Here is a 22,592-nt window from a genome sequence, read left to right as displayed (position 1 = left end):
TCCGGCATTTGTTTTGTAAATGGTAAATTAAGGTTAACGCTATCCGGCCTACAAGAGCAGGCGGGTGTACAGACTTTGTCTTATATATGACCTACAATAGTCTCCCCATCGAAACAAAAAGATATTTTACTGGAGAAAGCAAAATTCATACACTTCGTTCTGTTTTTAGCCTTGGTGTATAAGCTCTATTAAACCACCAGCGCGCGGCCGCGTTTCATTGACTTTTCCCATTGTATTTGAGCTTATTTGCTTTTCAATTCCTCGGTAATTGTAGTTTTTCGCATGCATTTTACGTGAGGCTTGCCTTACTGTGGGCTTTGAGGTACTGCTCGGTTTCTGCTATATTGTATATGGAACCCAAAGCGAGGGCTACTACGATTAAGGTCGATTAACACATCGGCGGCAAAGGTTCGCAAACAAAGACCACTGAGGTATCCAAGCTACATGAGCGTATTGTTTCAGAAACTAGAAGCTAGAAACTGGCTAAAATGTGGTCGCTCGATGGACAATAGTGAATACCATTTGAAAAAAATCCATTCTACATTCGATTGATCGACTGCAAAACCATGTTAGTTGATTGCTGACATGAAAATTCCAAACAACACCCCGCTAATTCAACGAAGCAGCTGAAATAATTGATCAACGCTTTCCTATGATGGTCTATGATCATGCTGCATTTTCTTTTTTATTCGCAAAATTTAAACATTTCGGAAAGAACTTACCAGATGGCATCAAACAGACAACCAGCACAACGACAAAAAGGAAAGGTAAAGTTTCCATGACTCGTCAACTCGAAGAGCAGAAGAGCTACGCGACTTATGAGACGGTTGTCCTTTATAAAAGGTAGGCACGGCTGTCCTTCCGGTGAGGAAATCGAATATGATATGATAACGCAAACGCCCTTATGTCTCCTATGGCTCGTCACGCAATTGCTTTGTTTTGTTTTTAGTGCAGAATGCACTATTGTGATGGTTTGGTGGGTTGGCGTTTGCTAAACCCCTAAACCACTAAACCACTAAACCACTAAACCACTAAGCCACTAAACCGCTAACGCGGTGTAAACTTTTAATCACCAATTAATTAATTAATATCAACTAATTAATTATTTCTGTAAAGGGGGGAGGGGATGGAGAGCACCTGACCGTGTGCCCTTGGTAAATCGGGGAGTCCATTACGATACTTACAATTGAAGAACTCAAGGTATATATTTGTTTCAGAAAGCACTATGCTCTCCTTGTGGTACAATTCTTTCTGGAAAAAAATACTTTGTGCTAAACGCATGCGCAGATCAGTCTTCATCACGAACATTGCGTTTTTCTTCTGCAGAAGGATTCGTGTAGACTCCGTGGCCCCAAGTTAAAACCACAAATTAATTGAATTAGACAGTAAGGCGTCATAGCAGATCATGTGAAATAATTCTTGATATGGCAATGCTGTTTTCTTAGAAAAGGTGATCTAGCATCTCATAATTAATTGATAACCTGATAACATCTGTGTTATAATCAATGTCGCCTTCTTTGCAGAAAATAAATCACGTTACCATAGACATCATGTTACATCCGTTTTCGACACAAACAAAAGTATGTTACATGTTTTTGACAAAAACAAAAGTATCTCGTTTGCTGTTTCAATAACAAACTGAAATTCAAGCTATCGAAAATTAAAATAACAGTGACGTGTTTAGAAATTTTGTATTAAAGCCTAACGTGGTGTGCTTTTCAATGCGGTTGAATTCCTGTAGAATCCGTGGCGTTAATTTAATTAGACTTAAAAGGCATCACAGCGATCTGCGAGAAAAAAACAACAATATCATGTTACATCCGTCACTTCCTTTCCTTTTATTTGTTCTCCATCGGTTGAACTAACCTCCGTTTTATTTTGTAAAACCTCTGCCGCTTTAGTGTTTGAACATGCTTTCGTGACGGTTCCGACATTTCTTGAAAGAAATCTTCACACTACGTGCTTCTCGGCTTCATGCTTGAGTGAGCGTGTGACGTGTTCACAGCGCTTTCGTAAATCGTAACTAGGTATGCAAAAACTTGCACCGGGATTTTCGGCGTGAACACCTGATAACCAGGAAACGAATATCCTAGCTGTACTGCGTTTTAAAAACCCTTTCGAAAAAGATGTTTTTTGATTAGATTTGTTCTTTAGTTTTGAGAATCGTCTTTCGTGCAGTTTAAACCGTAACTTAATTAAATTAAACAAATGTCATCGATGTCGCCGTAAAACAAACAAAAAACAAGAGTTTCATGTTACGGCATTTTCAAGGAAAACAAAAGTATTTTGTTACAAACGAACAAAAGTGTCGTGTTACGTTTGCAAAGATTAACGTAAGGAACACCTAGGAAAGAATACAAGTAGCCTGTGAACAGTTTTTCCGAAAGTAAAGTAAAGCAAATAAACACGAACATATATAAAACATCATACTTTCAATTGTTCCATATTGCATTCTGCACTTACCAAATCATCGAGATTTTTATTGTAAAGATGAGATCTTTACAAGTGTATTGAAGCCTTTATTCCGGGAATTGTGACAATAGTTTGAGTAAAGTTAACGTAATATTTTGCTTTTGCTGCATTGATTTTACTTTTTTAAGGTGTAAAGAAAACCTACGTTTAAGATTAACGTTTAGGATTTTTGGATTAACGTTTCTCAAACCCTACCTTACTATATCGATACTATAGAAATATTACGAAGCATTTTAACAACGCGAACAAAATTTACGCATAATAAAATTAACACGAATTTAAGAAAGGTTCTGGTTAGATGCCTATATCAAACGTTTTAACATAAATGTATACAAATAACAAAGTAACATTATAGGTCTATAGGGACAAATTACACGGTGAGAGTTAACGAAGACTATTAACAAAACTGAGCCTATTACAATTTTAGATAATAGTTTAGTGAGCTCAATAACAAAATAATTCTCGGCACAGATCGATAAGAAAAATATGCAAGTCTGCACTCGGAAAGCCTGTCATTCTCGTCAGGGGCACAGTGACAGACTCGTTAGAGAGTTCAATAGTTTAAACTACTAACGAGCACGCGCGAAAGTGGGCTATAAGCGTGTGTGCCGGACGATGTTACATTGATCTTTGTATCTGCAGTGTAACGTACTGTTTATCAAAAACCTATTGAACTAGGTATTTAAAAGGGCCTTCAATTAAAATATTTTAAACAGACGCACTTGATGGCTGTATCATTTAAATTTATCAAACGCTACATAAAAATGGCATCAAGACTTACTGTTATAGGCATATGTCATGTCTTCGGTATATGAAAGGGGTACCTTTTTGCAGTAAAAGGTACTCGAAAGGGGTGCCTTTTCTTTCCAAATGGCATAAAAAACGTAAGGGATCGGACCTCGGGCGGAGCCTCCCCGTACAAAACTTTTTTGAGATGCCCCATCCACCCCCGGGGGGGGGGGGGTGATTTCTAGCCTTGCCGAGGTCATCGGTTCACAGTACCTCTCTTTACCCAAGAGTAACCATGGTAACAGCCTGAAAGGATGATGAGGAGTAACCTGCGATGGACTACTGAGCATTGCACCCAGGGGGAGAAGCAATAGGCTAAGCCGTCTCGTTACGCAGAGTTCGACGTTAAGCGCCGAGAGTTATGAGCCAGTTGGGCAGTTAAAGTTTTTCTTTATTATTCCATAGAGCGAGTCAGAGTGGAAGGCGCGGTGGCCTAATGGTTAGTGCGCCGGACTCCGGATTGAGCGGTCCGGGTTGGAGACCTGGCCGGGGCCATTGTGTTGCAATCTCGGGTACGACAGTTTAGTTCATCAAGGTGTCTAGTTTATTCTGCATCATAAAACATCGCATCACAAGTAATAACAAAAAAGTTCAAACGTTTATTGCTTTAAAAAACAATTTCTGCTTCTAGTTACATCACGTGATCAATAATTATCTTAACCTTACCACCTCGATATCTTGTCAGGTACACAACTGTTAGAAATATTTTTTTCAAAAATCGTAAACTACTGGATGTTAAGTTGTTGTACAATCCACTAAGTTTTTCTTATTAACTGGAAATAATTGTAACACAATCACAAAAGAAAATTTTATATTCTACAACTTGCATGTGTATTGGTTAGAAATGAAAAACGTGCAATCACTTTTCTGGCCTTTCAAAAACTTAACCAGGTTTTTAACTTAAACTAGTTCAAAAGAAAACTTCTGATGTAGCGCATACACTTCAGTAAAATCCTGAAAATTACAAATTCAGGAACAAAGCAAACAAAATGGCGACAAAACTTGCGAGCAAACCAGAGATGCGGACAGCTCCATTGCACAGGTCACCTTCACAGCAGTCGGTGTTACATTTAGAAAAAGCTCCACCGGTGTTGTGCTTCAAAATGTTGCACACTGAAAATAAAATGTCGTTGTTATTATTGTACTGTGTAACTATCCCTCGACACTCAGGTAATTATCGACTAAAAATTGATCAAGAAAAAAAAAACGGCTCCTTCTTCGGGTATCAGACGCAAAGGGCAGGACAGCAGCACTCGCAAGGTGTCACATGAATGGCTTGCTTCCCCTCGAGAGAACAATAGAACAAACAACAGGAACAATGCCCCTAGTCCCCAAAACTGTAGCAACTACACAAGTGGACCACAAGGAGCAGAGGAGCCAAATTTGACTTTGCGAATATTAAATATTCGATCTATATCGTGGCGTTTGTCATACGTTATCCGATCTTTATGTTTTATACGCGAAGGTAAAGCCATACTAGAGGGTCGGAAAGGGGATTTTCCGTGAACCGTGATCGCCTATTTTTAATTGCCGTGAATCGTGAAAGAGATATTTTTTTTCCGTGATCCGTGAACGAAAGTACTCCCGTGATTCGTGTAATAACTAATTTATTTCGCGAGATTCGTGAAAGGCAAAGGCAAATTTGGCTCCTCTGCTCCCTCTGAGAGGTCCAGTAGAACTACAAGCTTACGAGAGCTGCTACGCTACTGGACACAAATGAGAACACAATTTTGAAAGCTTTGATTGTTAGTTATTGCGTTTTGGTGGAGCACTGTTTCTCTTCTTTTGTTTCTGTTTTTACACTCTTTTTTTATAAGAATACAGTTTTTCTGACCCAGGCTGAATATTCTTATTTTTCTGCCGATTTTAGGCTGAAAATATTCTTATGAACATTCTTAGAAAATACCGTTTGACATTTCCGTTTTAGCAAGTATTGGGTAATCAACTACAAGTGTTTGGTTTTCAGATCTGTATCGTGTTTCATTGTACACGTGTTCCATCGCTTTTCGTTGCAGCCAGCAAGATCAAGATGTCGCGTAAGATAACACTTGGCCGTTTGGCTTTGAACAAAGCATTCCTCACAGAGATACAATGATACAATGTTACAAATTTTCAACTTAAAATTATATTCGTTTCAAAATCTCAGCCTTGGGTTTATTCTTAAGATATTCTTAAAAAATCGCAAATTTCAGCCTCGATATTCTTATAAACTAGATTCTTATAAAATAAAAAGAGTGTATGTCATTGTGTCAGGTAAATGAAAAAGATGCCAAAAAACAAATTCTAAAAAGTTTAAGGCACCTTTAGCGAAATTACCAAAACTAAACGAGAACCGAAACTGTTGAGGTGCATGGAAAATACAGCACTAATCTCGATTCCATCATATTCCGTAATAAGCTCTGGGTTGTAAGAAACTGTCTGATACATCAATTTAAACTAGAATGGTGCCTTCATATTTGATTTAAGTCCTGAACAGTAGTGTTTTAATGGACTTGAGAAACAGGTGTTTTCATTTGTCACATTTTTTAGCATGTTCTGAGCGAAAAATTAGTTTCAGAGACACCGCTCTCATGCGCTCTCATCGACTTTGAACGTGTTCAAATTTTTCATGAGAGTCGATGAGAGTTTTCTCTCGTTTGGCCCGAGTTAATGATAGTCGATGAGAGTTGACGTAAACTCTCATGACAGTCATTTCTAGTCAACTCTCATCCTCGTTTGGCCCGGGCTTTACGATGTAACCCTCACATTGATTTTACTTACTGCCGAATTGACTGTCCGGGTCACACAAAATGCTACTGGAGCAGTTTCTCAGCTCGACGTCTATCGGACCAGTATTAGGAACTGTTATGGTGCCAGTGATGGTCATGCATCTGTCAAGAATCGGATTGCAATTGATGATTTTAATGTTGTCAGTGTTGTCACTGCACTGGCTTCCTGGATATCCCGGGATGTTTGTACACTCGTAGCATTTGATGGCCAAAGCTGTCAGATAGAGCAAGTAAGTTATTTATATGTTATACACACAAGCACATTCGAATTTCTTATACTGTTCACGGCTTTCTGTTTTGTCGTTTTTTCTTCGATCGTTAATAAAACGGAGGAGAAGAATCGCGAGAGAACTGGGCGCCAGCGCAAAACGGGAGGCGCGTTTCGTTCGGGGATTTCGCAGATTTTTGGTCTATTAAAACTGTTCTGAAATTAGTGTTAGGCAACTTAACCCATTAAAAACATTGTCATTAAACATCTAAAGGAAGACATAACCTTAATTTGCGGGTACAAATCAAACAAATCAAAACGCGCGGAAGCAACTTAAAAAAGTTAAGCCTCAATTTTTCAAATTGCAATCCATTTCCATCCAAGCAATCCGCAGCCAAAGACGCTCGTTAACAGTTTCAGTGCTCTAATATAGCAATTTTGAATAAAAATGTATCATTATTTTTAGCTTTCCTGCGACACAAATATAAATTTTGGCTGATCAAAAGTCTGGTAAAATCTGTGACAAAGCCCCTTTTAGTTTAAAGTCTTAGCAATTGGCACGCCATTTACAAGGAAGGAAAATTTGTCTCGTGTTGATTTTAGATATATGTTGTTAATAGCCATTTCTCACTATAATCTTGGAGAGTATTAAGTTGTTTTGAAGACGAGTAGCATAGCTTGATATTATAATATTAAAATATTTGATCATCCGCATAGAAGAACAGGCGCGGATCCAGGCCGGTTTCGACTGTTTTATGGAGATCAGTCAGATGTTTTATTATAAGTGTATATTTTTTAGAGTTAAGAGTATTTCTAAGTCTTATTCTTTTTCAAAAACGCAAAAAAACTAGTCAACATCTTTTCCGAGTGTCTAGTGACTTCATATTCTAAAACATTTCCCGGTTGGAGTGCAACCGGACATCCTAATATAAATGCTCGCATCTTCGGTGCTCGTGTTATCGGATCAAAGATCTCTTCGAGATATCGACTTTTTTGCATGAAGTTAGTATGAGTAGAAGGTTTATCCTGGGCATTGTTGTTCGAACATATCATGGAAGAATTCAAACGTCTTTCAGTTCAATCATTTTTTTTTTATTTTCGCGGAGGAAATGTTGTATTTGTCAGTCGCGACGGCTGGGCGCTCTGCGACTCATATACTTTGGCTTGGTTAAAAATGGTAAACTTTGACGTTTGTCTTTAATCGAAATAGTTGTTTCCTTTCGAGTTAGAAAGATTTCTACTCGACTTAGTTCAGGGTTCCCGATAAAGGTTACGCACGACAGAGTTACCTTTTGTCTCGTTATATTGTTATATAACGTTTGTAAATTTGACAAGTCACGTTTTTTCTACAAGAACGGAAGTGTTGAAGCACAACTATAGAGTGACACTTTACAAGTCACGCGCTTTGATCACCCACAGCGGAAAGTATTCCCTTGAGAAATTAAAGCAGTCCCTTGACAGTTTACAAGAATGTGGTTCGAGATAGAACAACTTATCCACTATTCTTCTTTTCTTGCTTGTAAACAAGCAAAAAAATGGAAAAAACGGTCACCATCGTGTGTTTTTTTTTGTTTAGGTTTTGTTTTGTTTGTTTTTTTTTTTTCACTTCGGATGTAACCTTTTCTATATGTTTTTCTGTGGAACAGAGACCAAATTTAATCAACACCCACACATGGCATACAGCGCAGCGCGTGATCGATACAATATAACAACCCAAAGCAATATTGTTACTATCACGTTGGTATTTGCAAATTCAACATTTTTGCATTAATTACCAAAGCGGAGCTCAACAGCTAAGAAGTGTTTTGACGAAGGGTCGTTACCGATGGAGGTCATTTATATTCATGGCAAAACAAGCTTCGGTACACAACGTTTCGTTTTAATGAAACAATTCCTTTTTTTATTTCATTTCGTCGCAGAAGCAACGAAGAATACGATCACAATAAAAGGAAAGCGTCGACAAACCTGTAATATCAGTGATATGCGTTTAATATCGTTTAATATTGTTTACAGTGCTAGCTCGAATTACAAATCCCGCTAATTTGCCAAAAAAAAAAACGATGGGGTATAAGATCGGAAATTCGGTAGCCTGCGTAGCAGGCGTCTGTGTACTTTTTTAGCGTGTTTAAAAGAGTGCGCGATTGCGAGAAGCCCGTACCTTTCGCGTTTTCCATACGCGCACTCGAAACTACGGCGCCTGCTACGCAGGCTAGAAATTTGGTGACAAGGTTAATTCTATCGCCTACAAGAGCAGGCGAGTGTACATAGGCTTTTCTTTATGAACTATTCTCCCCATCGAAGCAAAAAAGTATTTAATGTAGAAAGCAAAATTCACACAGCCCGTGCTACTTTTATACCTAGTGCCCTGTCTAGATTACGAATACCAACCGCATTTTGCTTTTTTTTTCTCATTTTATTTGCCATCAAATTCCTTGGTGTTTTGCAATGTGTGCAGAGCTTGCTTATTTGTTGTTCTGGTTAGACTCTTCTTTAGAGAATTTAGGGCATAAAGCGAGGGCTTCAATCGGCGGCAAACGTTTGCAAACAGAGAATAAGTATCCTTCGTAAGCTTATTGTTTCAGAAACTAGAAAATGGTTAAAATATGATTGCTTGATAGTAATAGTAGTAAACTTTAATAGTAAACTCCCCACAGGGCTTTTCAGAAACTTTTTATTTATTAATGATAGACAATGCCATTCGAAAAGAAATACAGTATACCAATCCAGTGATCGAATGATCGAAGGTAGGACGACATTAGTAAACTACAACATGCAAATACCAAACAACACCCTGCTAAAACTACCGCCTGGACAGCTGCGATCATATAGCGCTTTCATCAAATCATGCATTATTTCCATTTTCATCTGCAAATTAAACTCAAACATTTCGGAGTAGACTTACCGGATGGCATCACACACAAAGCCAGTAAGGCGACAAGAAGGAAAGGTAAAGATTCCATGATTCGTTAACTCCAAAAGCAAAGCAGAATGGTTTTACTCGCACAACTGGGCGCGGTTGTCCTTATAAGCAAATCGAATATGATGCGATTGACAGCTGTCATATCAGACATATCTGGGATGGATAATTGTTGAGGAAGAGGCTAGCCTATTACGCAGACGTTCTTTTGGTTCGTCACGCAATCTTCCTCTCTCTAACGGTGGGGAGGCATCCTCGTTCCCATAGCACTTTTCACTTCTCTTCGCCGATGTCCTGGCACGAGAAACGAAGAGCTCTGGGGACACAGGCATTCTCGTCCCAGAGCCGAATGTCCCTCTTAGCCAGTGGAGTCTCTGCACGAGAAACAAGTGGCTCTGGGGACACATGTTTTGAATGGCTGGACTAACAAAAGGAACAGCCAATAAAATGACCGTTTTAAAATCCCTTTGTTATACTAGAGTTTGAATCAGTTTTGAATCAGTTTTTGCTAGATTTGAACCTCCCCTTGTTGAAATCATAACCAATCAAATCATGTGTCCCTAGAGCCACTTAACGTACTTGTTTCTCGTGCACAGGCTCCGCCATCTAAAAGGGACAAGCGGCGCTGGGAAATAAGGACATAGGATTTTTTAATTTATCCAAACTTTTTTAATTGGCTTTTGAAAAAAAAAAGAAATCTATAACGGAAGTCAAAACACGCAATGACTCTTCCGCAGTAAACAGAAACATCACGACCAGTCCATATAAGAAGACCGGAAATCCCAGCCTAGTCCCTAGCCGTTCTCCTCCTCTCTCGGGCGAGCGCAAGATCCACGTAAGGGCCTGGGAACGGGTTGGCGTGGCGGAAATTTCGCGCCAAATCGTTAAGCGGGAAGGGAACACCTGGATACTAGGCTGCGGAAGTCCCAGATCTAGGACTTCAGAGCTCTTCTTTTCTCTGCCAAGGCCCCGCCTGCTAAGAGAAGCAAAAAGGGAAGACCGCTTTGCGGGTGGCGTGAGGTGGAAAACGAACGTCTGCCTAGGAGGCTAGAGTCCAGAGAGGGGGGCTGGACAAATCTTTATTGCAAAAGCAGAGAAAAAAAAAACATGGAAAGCGAGCCAAGAAAGACAAATGGTGAAAAAGCCAAAACAAATTTTGCACGACCCAGAGTTGAAAAATAAGTTCTTGCACAGAAAAAATTGCCCAGCCCGTCCGCCTCGGCGGGCTGTTATTACTATGTATTTTATAACGGGCTGCCCTGGACCCGTGGATCAGCAAAGGAGCTTTCAAGATCGTCGTGTGCGTCTAATCCGTTTAAAACACGCAACGTTACATTCTGTATCGCTGGGGTCAGATTCATTGGGGTTTTTACTCGAACAAAGGCCTACATTCTCGTTCCCAGAGCCACCTGTCCCTCTTAGCCAGTGGGGCCTGCGCACGAGAATCGTGATTTGATCGGGAATTTAAATTTTGCTAATCAATTCAACCTTTTTAAAGTTCCTTGAAAACAGCTTGAAACGAATGGGACAGTTGGGCTTTGTTGGTTTTACTTCTTTTGTCCCTGAGCGAGTCAGAAGAGAGTTTGTTGGGAAAGGATCACATCAAGGTGTTTTAACCTTCCGTATCATGAAAGAATGCATCATCACAAGTAACATTAAATAAGTGCAAACGTTTATTGCTGTTAAAAAAAACACAATGTCTGCTGGTGGTTACATCACGTGACTAAACCATTTTGTCTTTACCAACTCAACATCTTTCAAAGTACACAAGTGTTAAAAAAGTTTTTTTTTTGTTTTGTTTTGTTTTCTTGGTTTGTTTTATTTTTTGTTTTTTCAAAAGCTATAAACTAGTTGGTTTCGTTTTCTTATACGGTCCACTAAGTTCTCCTAACCAATATTGAAATTAATGAACCGGAATCACAGAAGGAAATTTATATTCCCTTAACTTAAATGCATAATTGGTTTGAAATATTAACCGTGCGATCACTATTCTGGCTTTTCAAAAACATTTGCCAGGTTTGTTTTAACTAGAAACAAAAGAAAACTCCTGATGTAACACAAACTTCTCTTAAATCCTGGAAATTACAAATTCAGGAACAAAGCCAGCAAAACGGCGGCAAAACTTGCTATGAAAGCAGAAGTGCGAACAGCTCCATTGCACAGGTCCCCTTCACAGCAGTCTGTGTTACATTTAGACATCAGTCCAGTGGTGCTGTTCAAAATGTTGCACACTGAAAAATAAATGTTACCGTTACTGTTGTTGTACTGTGTAACTATTCCTCGACACTCGGGTAATTATCGACTTAAAATTGATCAAAAGAAAATAACGGCTCCTCCTTTGGGAATGGGACCCTACTGGACACAAAATTAAGGCCCCGTCCACACTGACCCGGGTAAATTTGAAAACGGAGAAATTTGAAAACGCCGGGTAAAATGTTTTCCATCCACATTAATATTAACCTGGGTAAATTTGAAAACGATGTACCCACTTTGGAGAGCGTTTTTTAAAAGCTCCGTTTTCTGTGACCAAAAACGCCGTTTTAGTGTGGACGGTTGGCCTATCCGTGTAAAAAATGGTGCGTTTTCAAATTTACCCGGCTCAGTGTGGACGGGGCCTAAGGTCAACACAATGTTGAAAACTTTGGTTCTTAGGCCCTGTCCACACTAACCCGGGTAAATTTGAAAACGCATCTTTTTATCTCCGGAAAGGCCAACCGTCCACACTGAAATGGCGTTTTCGCTCACCGAAAACGGTACTTTTCAAAAACGCTCTCCAAAGTGCGTAAATTTGAGAACGCCGGCTAGTTGGTGTAGTGTGGATGGCGCAATCGGGACAACGCATCTTTTTTTTTTACACGGATAGGCCAACCGTCCACACTGAAACGGCGTTTTTCTCCAAAGTGGGTATCGTTTAAATTTACCCGGGTTAATGTGGACGGAAAACATTTTATAAGGCGTTTTCAAATTTCCCCGTTTTCAAATCTACTCGGGTTAATGTGGGCAGGGCTTTAGTTACTTCTGGTATTTAATCATCAACGGTTATTTTTATCGTAAATGATAGCCTGTGTGGCAGGCGTCCAAAGGGAAGGGGAGGAAATATTCTTGTGTTTCTGATTTGGAGGACTAGGTCGGGTTTCTTTTTATCAAAAGTTTAGTGTTTCTTCCACGATATAACGATATGACAAGGGAGCAGTAAAATTATATCGTTATATCGAGGAATCATGATATCGAAACTCCCGATGTAACGATATGGCCGTAAAATAACCGAATATATCGTTATATCGGGGTAAACCTTAGAAGTACTTTTTACTGCATATTAAAGGAGGATAAAGGGGATAAAGCTGATAAAGAGGCTTAGAAGACAATATCAAAGCTGTTGACAGAAACGTTATAGCTAGATGACTTGATTACCGAAATGTTGCATTAAATTCGATGTCTTGCTTAAATTGCGACTGTGTGTACTGATAATATCGTTATATCGGGAAAGATTTTACGTTCGGTCCGCTAAATACTCATCGTTATATCGGGAATATCGTTATATCGAAGATCGTTATATCTGGGTTCTGTCCCATACATTTTACTGTAACTTTTGATGGGGCATAGAATATTCATCGTTATATCGGGAATATCGTTATATCGAAGATCACTATATCTGGGTTCTGTCCCATACATTTTACTGTAGCTTTTGCCGGGACATAGAATATTCATCGTTATATCGGGAATATCGTTATATCGAAGATCGTTATATCGGGGTTCTATCCCATACATTTTACTGTAGCTTTTGCCGGAACATAGAATATTCATCGTTATATCGGGAATATCGTTATATCGAGGATCGTTATATCGGGGTTCCACTGTATTACTTACTGCCGAATGGACTGTCCGGGTTACACACGATGCTGTTGGAGCAGTTTCTCAGTTCGATGTCCATCGAACCAGCACCTTGAATTGTTATGGTGCCGGTGATTGTCATACACCTGTCAAAGCCGAGTCCACACGTGATGCTGTTAAGCTTCGATGTATCATCACCGCATACGCTCGAGGAGTATCCGGGGATGTTTGTACATTCGTAGCATTTGATGGCCAAAGCTGTCAGATAGAGCAAATAAGATATTTATATGTTATACACACGAGCACATTCCAACTTTTTAAGCTGTATTCACACTAGGCCGACTAAACCCGTTAAAAATGGCGGACATGCAGTGAGGAGGCGAGTGCCCAAAAGCTTCAAAACTGGGCCTTCTATGAGCTTCTGTGAGACCAAATGTTTGTTTAAAATATGGGCTAATGACGCGATACAACAGGAATTATCGCCGGGCGAGTGGTAGAAAGCAGAATATTTGGCATAACATAGCCACGAAAGTTTACGACGGCGGCAAGCGCACAGCATTGCAATGTAAAAACAAACTTCGCAAAATATTATTCTTTAACCGAAGATAGCGCAAATACTGACAATACTGTCTCCTTGCTAGACGCTTAAAAGCCCTGCTCCATCCGAGAGCTTAAAATTAGACAGAAAGACAAACTTTATTGTAATTTCGAGCTATATTTTCCGGTTAAAGTGTACAAGATTTATGCAAGAATCGTAAAACCGCATGAAATTACACATCAGGCATGTAACGTGTTTGAAACTGACACCTAATGTGAACAATGCAATAACAAGCATGTTTAGGTGAAACATGTTTATTTGGGGCATGTTTCGGTTAAATGTGAACACAACTTTAGACTGCTCACGGCTTTATGTTTTGTCGTATTACTCTTCGATCGTTAATAAAACGCAGGAGAAGAATCGCGAGAGAACCGGGCGCCAGCGCAAAACGGGAGGCGCGGTTCGTTCGCCCTAGCCCCCACACCTCTGGGTTAGCAGTTGCTTTTCTTTATTGTTCAAGTTATTATTATAGAGGTCCTGAGGCTGTGAAAAGTCTACGAACCTCTTCAATACTGAAAAATAAAGGGACAAAGCTGGGTGACTTTGCTGGTATTCGCTTTTTTTTCACGATCCCATAATACATCTTGTTTACCCCTAAAAATTTTGCATAAGTATTGTTTTCAATTTCTCTTAGGACGATTGTGCGCCGCGGTCATTGTAAATCCGAAGAGAAATTGAAAGCAATGCTTATGCAAAACTTTTGGGAGTAAACAAGATGTATTATGGGAAACGTGAAAACAGCGAATTAGGGGGGGGGGGGGGGCGATCATTCACACTCCAAGAATAAGAAGGGGACCGTTCTCGAAAATTATTTTTCTCAGCCCTTCAGGCTTTGGATTGACCTGAAAATAAGGTGCCCCCCACCCCCACCCCCCCCCCCACCCTAGATCCGCCACTGGTTTGGTTTTGATATGAGTTGATGATTTTCTGAGAAAAAAAGTGTAAAATAATAATAACATTCTCAAAATAAAATGTTGTTTTTTTTTTCATTTTCGCGAAAATTAACTCCCTTTGAAGATAATTTTGCATCCGAATCGCGAAAATAAAGACCTGCAAAATATGCCGGCCTTTCTATTTCGCGAAATTAAGTTCCCACGAAAATTAGTACCACTAAGGTACATTCTATTGTTTAAATGTAAATTTATGACATTTCGAAATGTGCTGCAAGGCAAATTTAGGCAAAAATTATTCAGCTCCGAGAAAGAACAGCAAATCTGCATAAAAGCGAACAGTCGTTCTTTTCGTATAAACCTTGCGACGTTTCATCATTTCTATATTAATTATTTCGTGCAACATCTTTACTTGATCCGTGAAAGTCATTAAGCATGAAATCTGCCGATTGTGTAGCCATCAATGAGAAGCGAGATATGAAAACACCGCAAAGAAAAAAAACAAGCATTCAAACTGCATCTGTCACGGAGCTTCGATTGCTTTTTCTTTCAAATAAAAAAACATTGCCTGCTACCCAGTATTTTTCCATTTCTGATTTTACCTTTTTACTTGTTTTTCTTTATTGCTTAAGAGCAGAGACGAAATTCAATCATCACCCCATACATCGTGCAGCGCAGCCGGTGATCCACACAATTAACATATCGTATTGTGGTTAAAATAATACAACAGTCTATATAAAGTTCCGAGAAGCAACCCAAATCATGCAAACCCTCCTCGATATTTCTACTACCACGTTTCTATTTGCAAACTCAAAATTATGGCATTTATTACCAAAGTGGAGCGGAAAAGTTAAGAGGGTCGCTCTCGTTAAAAATTAAAAAGGTCGCGAAAAGGTCTTAACCGATGAATGACAAACAACCTTCGGTACACAACGTAACATTTCAACTGGATTTTTGTCCTTTTTTTCTTTCATTTCGTTGCAGAAGCAACGAAGAATACGACCACAATAAAAAAGGAATCATCAGAAGAGCTATTAGTAGTTGTACTAAGCTTCAAATATCGACAGAACTAGAACAGAGGTAGAAGTTCAAGTTATTACAAACGTATTGTTTAATTTAATTTAACACTCGCTGTGCAAGTTCGAATTACAAATCCCGACCGTAATTTGCCAAAAAAAAGGTCGGAAAATCGGTGACAAGGTTAATTTTATCGCCAACAAGGGCAAGCTGGTGTCCATAGGCTGTGTTTTATGACCTGTTACGGGAGAAAGCAAAATTCGCATAGCTCGTTATGTTTTTAGGGATTGAACCACTAGCGCGAGACAGCATTTTATTTACTTTTCCCATTTTATTCACTATCCAATTCCTCGGTGATTGTAAAGTGTTTCGCATGCATTTTGCGCGAGGCTTGCCTTAATGTGGTCCCTCGAGATTCTGCTTAGTTTCTCCTATATTGTATATCGAGCCCGAAGCGAGGGCTTCTACGATTGTTACTTATCGATCGGCGGGCGGCAAAGGTTTGCAAACAAAAACAAGTGAGGTATCCAAGATACATAATCGTATTGTTTCAGAAACTAGAAGCTTAGATCTTAAACTGGCTAAAATGTGGTCGCTTGATGGACAATGTCATTTGAAAAAAGAAATACATCGTTTCCACATTCGACTGATCGACAACAGTACCATGTTAGTTGATTGCAACATGAAAATTCAAAACAACACCCCGCTAATTCAACGACGCAGCTGAAAAAATTGATCAACGCTTTCCTATGATCACGCTGTATTTTCACTTTTTATCTGCACAATTCAAACATTTCGAAGTGGACTTACCTGATGGCATCACACAGAGAGCCAGCAAAGCGGCAAGAAGGATAGATAAAGTTTCCATGATTCGTTAACTCGAAGAACTGAGCAGAACGGTTTTACAAACACTGTTCCCTGAAATAGGCGCGGTTTATGCTGTATAACCTGTATTCCCTCCCGTAGGCAACGAAAATAATCGATTTGATTGACACATGCTTGATAGGCGGCCAGCCTTCTTTGGCTGGTCACGCAATCTTACAAAGAAAGCTTGCGTGAGGAACCAAAAGAACGTTTGCGTAGGAGGCTAGAAAGCGGCTAGACAAATAAAATTTGCACAAAAAAGCAGAAAAAAAAATTATACAATGCAAGCCATGACTTAGGGCCACGCGTCACGCGTGACGAGCCCTAAGAACGTCTGCGTAGGAGGCCAGAGAGCGGATAGACGAAAAAAAAAAAATGGCACAGAAAAGAAGAAAAAAAAAAGATCAATGCAAGCCACAACTTAGAGATGGGAAGGACGTTCTTGCTAAGAAAATTTGCCCAGCACACTCAACACCGCCCCCCCCCCCCACCACCCCCATCTCAATTTGCTATGTACTTATCCTCACTATGGCTCCCCAGGGAGACTCTCGAAACCCAGTCCACAGCGTTTCAAAATACGTAGCCACGTTGCCCCCGAATAGAGAGCCTCGCAGGCTACAAAATGCACAACGTTTTACACTCAATAGCTTCAGCTGTGGTGACAGATTCATTGACATGTTTATTCAAATACAAAAACCAGCATAATCGTTCCCATAGGCCTGTCCCCAATTAAGAAATTTACAACGGGATCTTCGCACGAGGAAACGGTGGCTGCGGGGACTCATGATTTGATTGGCTGGATAACAACGAGCCAGTTGGGGTCAGTTGGGCTTTTAATGTTTTTCTTTTTTATCCCAGAGCGAGTCAGAAGTACGTTTTTTAGTGAAAAGATCAACAAGGTATTTACTTTATTCCCTATCATGAAAACAGCTTCACAAGTAAAAACAAGAGAGACCTTGGTAATAACAAATGAGTGCAAACATTTATTGCTTTTAAAAACAAATTATGCAAAAATTACATCACATGACTATTGTAATGTATAGACTACGTATATGTCGATGTAATGTAAAGTATGTAAGTACTATTTTATCTTCACTAACTGTCATATTTTTACTTACTTTTATCTTTACTAACTAAATGTGAAAAACACTTTTTTTCAAAAGCCATAACTAGTCGATGTGTTATTAGGCCTCATTCGCAGACGTTCTTTGGGCTCGTCACGCGTTTCTCTTCCAAAAAACGTCTGCGAAGGAGGCTAGTCGATCTGGTGTATATCTCCAAAATTACATTGAAATTTCAAAAGCAAATATATATTCTCAAACTTTCATGCGTAATTGATTAAAAATGAAGAACGTGCAATCAATTTTCTGGCCTTTCAATAACGTTGCCAGTATTTAAGCTAGAACAATGGAAAACTTCTGATGTGATACAAACACTTCAATAAAATCCTGGAAATTACAATTCAGGACCAGAGCCAGCAAAATGGCGGCAAAACTTGAGAGCAAACCAGAGATGCGAACAGCTCCATTGCACATATCGATCGCCTTTACAACACTGGCTATCACACTTGGTCATCATTCCAGTCCCTGGGAGGGGGGGGGGGTACTTTTTTCAGGCTTCAGGTATTTAAAAGGGTAGGGATTTCACAAGTTTAGGTATACGAAAGGGTAGGAAAATCTGTCAATTAGGTTTTTCAAAGAGCCTTTAATTAATAAAGCCTTTAATTATTTCGAACAGATGCAATTAATGGCTGTATTATTTTAATTTATTAAGCGCTACATGAAAACGACAAGAAAACGTTATGTTATATAACATGTCTTTCAGGTATATGAAAGGGGTATCTTTTTTTAAGTAGAAGGTATACGAAAGGGGAACAATTTCTGTCAAAATGGTATATAAAAGGGTAAGGGGTGAGAGCTCCGGGCGGAGCCTCCCCCGGGGTTCCAGTCACGTTCATAATGTTGCAAACTGTAAAAAAATGTTCTTGTTATGTAACTGTGTAACTGATGACTTTTAAGTCGAAAACGTTTGGTTTTTATTTGTACATATTAATCGACATATTATAGCCTTTTAATCTTATTTAAACATTTTATCATCTTAGCGAACATTATGTTGAACTGTGTAACTATTTCAAAGACACTCAGTTAAAAGAGTCTTAAAAGTGCTAATTCACGTACAGCGCATGTTTAAAAATTGGCCATTTTTTTTCTAATTTGTCGTTAGTGATCTGTCGTCTTAATCTTGCTTAGTTTTAACCATCCTTGATTATAAGTAACCATGGTAACGAAAGATGTTTAATTTTAAGCTCAGTGAATAAATGATTAAGATGAAATGTTCATTTATCACTAGCATGGGACAAAGAAAAATCCTGAGTCGTGACAATTTGAGTCGTGACAAAGAAAAAAGGAAACTAACTCGACGTGCAAAAAGGAACAGACATAATCTGCTAAACAAGTATTCTTGATTCTAGCCCCGTGTTTCCGCTGTGTTTTGTAGCCATTTTAAAGCGATTCCGGCTAGTTTTTAGTTTCACTGCTTTGATTTCTTTTTGTTGGCCCCAAAAAGCCACGAAAACACACAGAACAGAACAAATAATACCTTTTTTATTGAATTTCTTTTCTCCTACAGGTAATATTTTGAACTCCTGTGTACGATCGTTACATTCCCATACCGACTACTAAGGGAAATGGTCAAAACTATTGTACTCAGACAGGACCCACCACTATGCAAAAAAGCCAGGTGGTCTCTTCATGTACCCTACCTTTCCCACCTTAAAAGATGGTGTCTTGTTTGTATAATCCCCACTCTATCAGGAGTAGAAACTAAGAAAAAGATTCAAACATCCTTGTGCCATTTCTCCAGCAATGCAAGCTTCATGCACACCTAATATAAAAGTCTCAACTTGAATTTTGAGGCCAATAAATTTTGTACATTTGGCTAATATAATCAAACAGGTGGTATCTTGCGTAGCCCCCCTGCTCCTACACAAGGTGGTTCCTCGTTGAGCACACTTGTTATGACCAATGCCCTGAATGCTACTTAACGTTCCCGGTTCTCAAGGAGGTTTGGTGACCTGTGGTCGCACGCTTTAGTTAATTCCTGCAAACACAATCAACACTAAAGCCGACCAAATGGCGCCAAAACTCGCAGCCAATCTCAAACTTGAATTGATTGGTTCCGTCCTCAAACTCGGTTTCATCGTCGAACTAGGAATAGAATTCGGTTTTATCGTTGAACCAGGAATCGTACTCTGATTGTTGCACAGGTTGCCTTGACAACAGTCAAGAGTGCAGTCAGACACCCAACCGCTGGAAGCAAACACCTTGCAATCTAAGACAAAAAAGAATTGTTAATGTTACAAACCGACGGAAACAAGCAAGGCGGATTAAACAGTAAAGGAAAATAATGTCAATGCTAATATTGATTTCGAAATGATCTTACAAATAACGACTCTTTACCCAGATTCATTCTTTGCAAGATCCTAGGGCCTTTTCGAATTTTCGGCATTGGGTATTATCTTCTTTTGCAACTTATTTATGGGTTAGAGACTGTTGTGAGTGTTTTGTTGACAAATACACGCACGCGCTGGCCGCACAATGAACGAGAAATTTTCAATACTGCACTAGGCGTAGCCGAATGCAGTATTGAAAATTTCGAGTTCATTGTGGGGCCAGCAAGTGCGTGTATTTGTCAACAAAACACGAACTAACAGTCTCTAACCCTTTTAATATACAATCTGAGTACACTGCAAGCGATAAACGAACTTCAAACAATAATGTTTCAACGTAAGAAGTGTAGTACATAATTACACAGGATTAGATCAATAATATATAAATCACAAATAAGCCGTACAGAAATAAAGCTTAACATGGTTCATAAAATCGTTCATCAGCTGGGGTCGTTCATAAATACAGTCAGCGAGAAGCTTGTTCAAAGCAAGTCGATGGCTTTCACAATCAAGCAACAAGCAAGTCAATCGCACACAAAAATGAATTTATTGAGCTGAAGTTTACCTTTGAACATGAAAGCGCTTCAAGTTGTTGTCCTCATCGATTTTGTTTGGTACTGGATAGTTGATTATTTGAGGAATATATTTTTCTTCCACTTCTACAAGCCTTGAAGCTGAAGACATTTTCAATAATGCACGATATTTGTGCATTATTGTCAATACTGCACTGTCGGAGTTTGCTGACGACAGGTAAAGCAAAATCACGTGATCTATTTTAACCAATGGCGCGCGTGGATTTTGGACAGTGAACGAAGATTGTATATTAAATATGAATATCGCTACTCGGAAATCTACATTTTGGAATATAACGAAACATTTTAACAACGCGAACAAAATTTACGCGTAATAAAATTAACGCGAATTTAAGAAATGTTCTGGTTAAATCCTTATAGTAAAAAAGGTTAACGTCAATAAAATTAACGCGAATTTCTGAAATTCGCGTTAATAACATGTAGCGTTAATCTCCTATAATGGTACACATCATTGTGATGCCCTTTAATTTTTAAATATGTTCACTTTTATATTCACGCATTGTAAATAGTTTTAGTATTTTGGCTTAGTTATATTCACAAAATGTTAATAGTTTTAGTATTTTATTTAATTATTTTATTTTATAGACATGTCGTGTAATCCAATGTCATGTCATTTTATGTCATGTCTTCAGTATCTTGTTATCTACTTATCTACGATTCGCCTATAACTGTTGAATGGCATGAAATGATCTTGGGGTATTATTAGCACATTGGATTAAGTCCAATAAAAAGAAAAAAAATGTTGAACTAGTGAATATGTGAAATCATAGATTTGAACTGCGGATGAAGAATAAATGAAGAGAACATCCTCGCAGTTTTGAACACAACTTAAGCAGTTGCGAAAATTAAGCCTGAAAAAATCAGGCTTGCCGGGACTCGAACACTGACCTCTGCAATACCGGTGCAGCGTTATAAGCTGCTATATTCACTAGTTCATCTTCATCTTTCCCGGGTATATTACGAACCAATTTAATGACCAGCTCCCAGTTGGCTTGTTAGCTCAATTGGTTAGAGCGCTGCACCGGTATCGCAGAGGTTAGGGTTCGAGTCCCGGCAAGTCTGATTTTTTCAGGCTTAATTTTCGCAACTGCTTAAGTTGTGTTCACTAACTGCGAGGATCTTCTCTTCATTTATGGAAACTAGTTAGTAGTAGATAAAATATGAGCGGGAGATCTGTATGGGCGTTTACAATGGCGAGCCGATAGGCGAGCCATTGTAAACGGTCATACAGATCGGACGCGAATATTTTATTCTACTTGTTAAATGAAAACAATATATTGAATGCAAAGTATTGTTATGCGAATCGGTAGAGATCTGTATCAAAAGTTAATGAATACTAATTAGCTATAGCTGAACAGGAGTTTGTATCAAAAGTTAATTCTATTGTTTGATTTGTATTCAGTGGGGTTTACAGTTGTGTACATGTGATCTGAATACTGTGCTGGGATTGGTTTGCACCTTCATGAATAGTTAATGAATTTTACAAGTATTCTTATACTTACAGTTGTATTCGTATTGTGGGTCACACGAGATGCTATTGGAACAGTTCTTGAAAACAACGTCTTGTAAGCTCTGCTCCCCAAATGAATATTTGTACTTCATTGTCAAGCATCTGTCACTCAGCCAATCGCAAGTTATTGTTGTAACATTGTCACTGTCACACTTGGGTACTCCAGTAAACCCAGGCGTGTCTGTACACTCGTAGCATTGAAGTGGTGGAGCTGTAAATTAAGATACAACATTCATATAGTAAAGAGTCTAAAGAGGATCTTCTTCTGTGGGGGATAGAGGGTATTGGGAGTTATATCCGTGGAAAGCAAGCTAAGCTAAGTTGAATTGCTGCCCTGCATGATACAACCCTGTTAACTCAAACTCGGATAACTTGAAAACCCCGCTAACTCGAACTAAATTTCGTTTCCCTTGATCAAAATTTGGGTCAAATTTACCCCGATAACTCGAATTCCGGTTCTTGCTACTCGCCACGGTTGCCAATTGAATAGAGCTACGAGCAGATCACTATTTGACAGCCATTTCCCACCCTTATCATAATAACTTATGATCGTGTTAGAGTTTCTGACGAGATAAGTTTAATTTGCACTGTACTGTGCACTGAAGAGCTGAAAAATCATTTAACTATCAATTATTAACTTGGCAGATTAAATATTCCGTCGACCCCGATAACTCGAAACCCCGCTAA

The 22,592-nt window shown here is 39.0% G+C and overlaps 2 protein-coding genes across 5 annotated transcripts in view; both read right to left on the bottom strand.

The window, feature by feature from the left end:
* LOC144628916 (uncharacterized) overlaps positions 1-16,471 on the bottom strand; it is a 42,515-nt gene extending 26,044 nt beyond the window's left edge. The window contains exons 1-3 of one of the 3 annotated variants that reach the window (XM_078487041.1): positions 16,301-16,450; positions 13,022-13,243; positions 10,971-11,385 (exon numbers count right to left, since the gene is read on the bottom strand). In XM_078487041.1, the coding sequence (XP_078343167.1) occupies positions 11,237-11,385; positions 13,022-13,243; positions 16,301-16,358 (429 nt within the window). In that variant the 5' untranslated portion in view covers positions 16,359-16,450 and the 3' untranslated portion in view covers positions 10,971-11,236. Of the gene's footprint in view, positions 1-722; positions 842-10,970; positions 11,386-13,021; positions 13,244-16,300 lie in introns of those variants that run through there. The other 2 variants (XM_078487038.1, XM_078487037.1) reach the window with 2 other exon arrangements.
* Positions 3,841-22,592, bottom strand: part of LOC144628919 (uncharacterized) — a 59,697-nt gene continuing 40,945 nt past the window's right edge. Inside the window, exons 1-3 of one of the 2 annotated variants that reach the window (XM_078487043.1) lie at positions 9,140-9,235; positions 6,022-6,243; positions 3,841-4,374 (exon numbers count right to left, since the gene is read on the bottom strand). In XM_078487043.1, coding sequence (XP_078343169.1) covers positions 4,223-4,374; positions 6,022-6,243; positions 9,140-9,197 — 432 coding nt within the window. In that variant the 5' untranslated portion in view covers positions 9,198-9,235 and the 3' untranslated portion in view covers positions 3,841-4,222. Of the gene's footprint in view, positions 4,375-6,021; positions 6,244-9,139; positions 9,236-22,592 lie in introns of those variants that run through there. The other variant, XM_078487044.1, reaches the window with a different exon arrangement.

Source organism: Oculina patagonica, chromosome 10, assembly GCF_052425735.1.
Source record: "Oculina patagonica isolate OP01 chromosome 10, crgOcupat, whole genome shotgun sequence".
Taxonomy (NCBI): Eukaryota; Metazoa; Cnidaria; class Anthozoa; order Scleractinia; family Oculinidae; genus Oculina; species Oculina patagonica.
The sequence above is the reverse complement of the archived record's forward strand: the minus strand, read 5'-3'. Positions and strand labels throughout refer to the sequence as shown.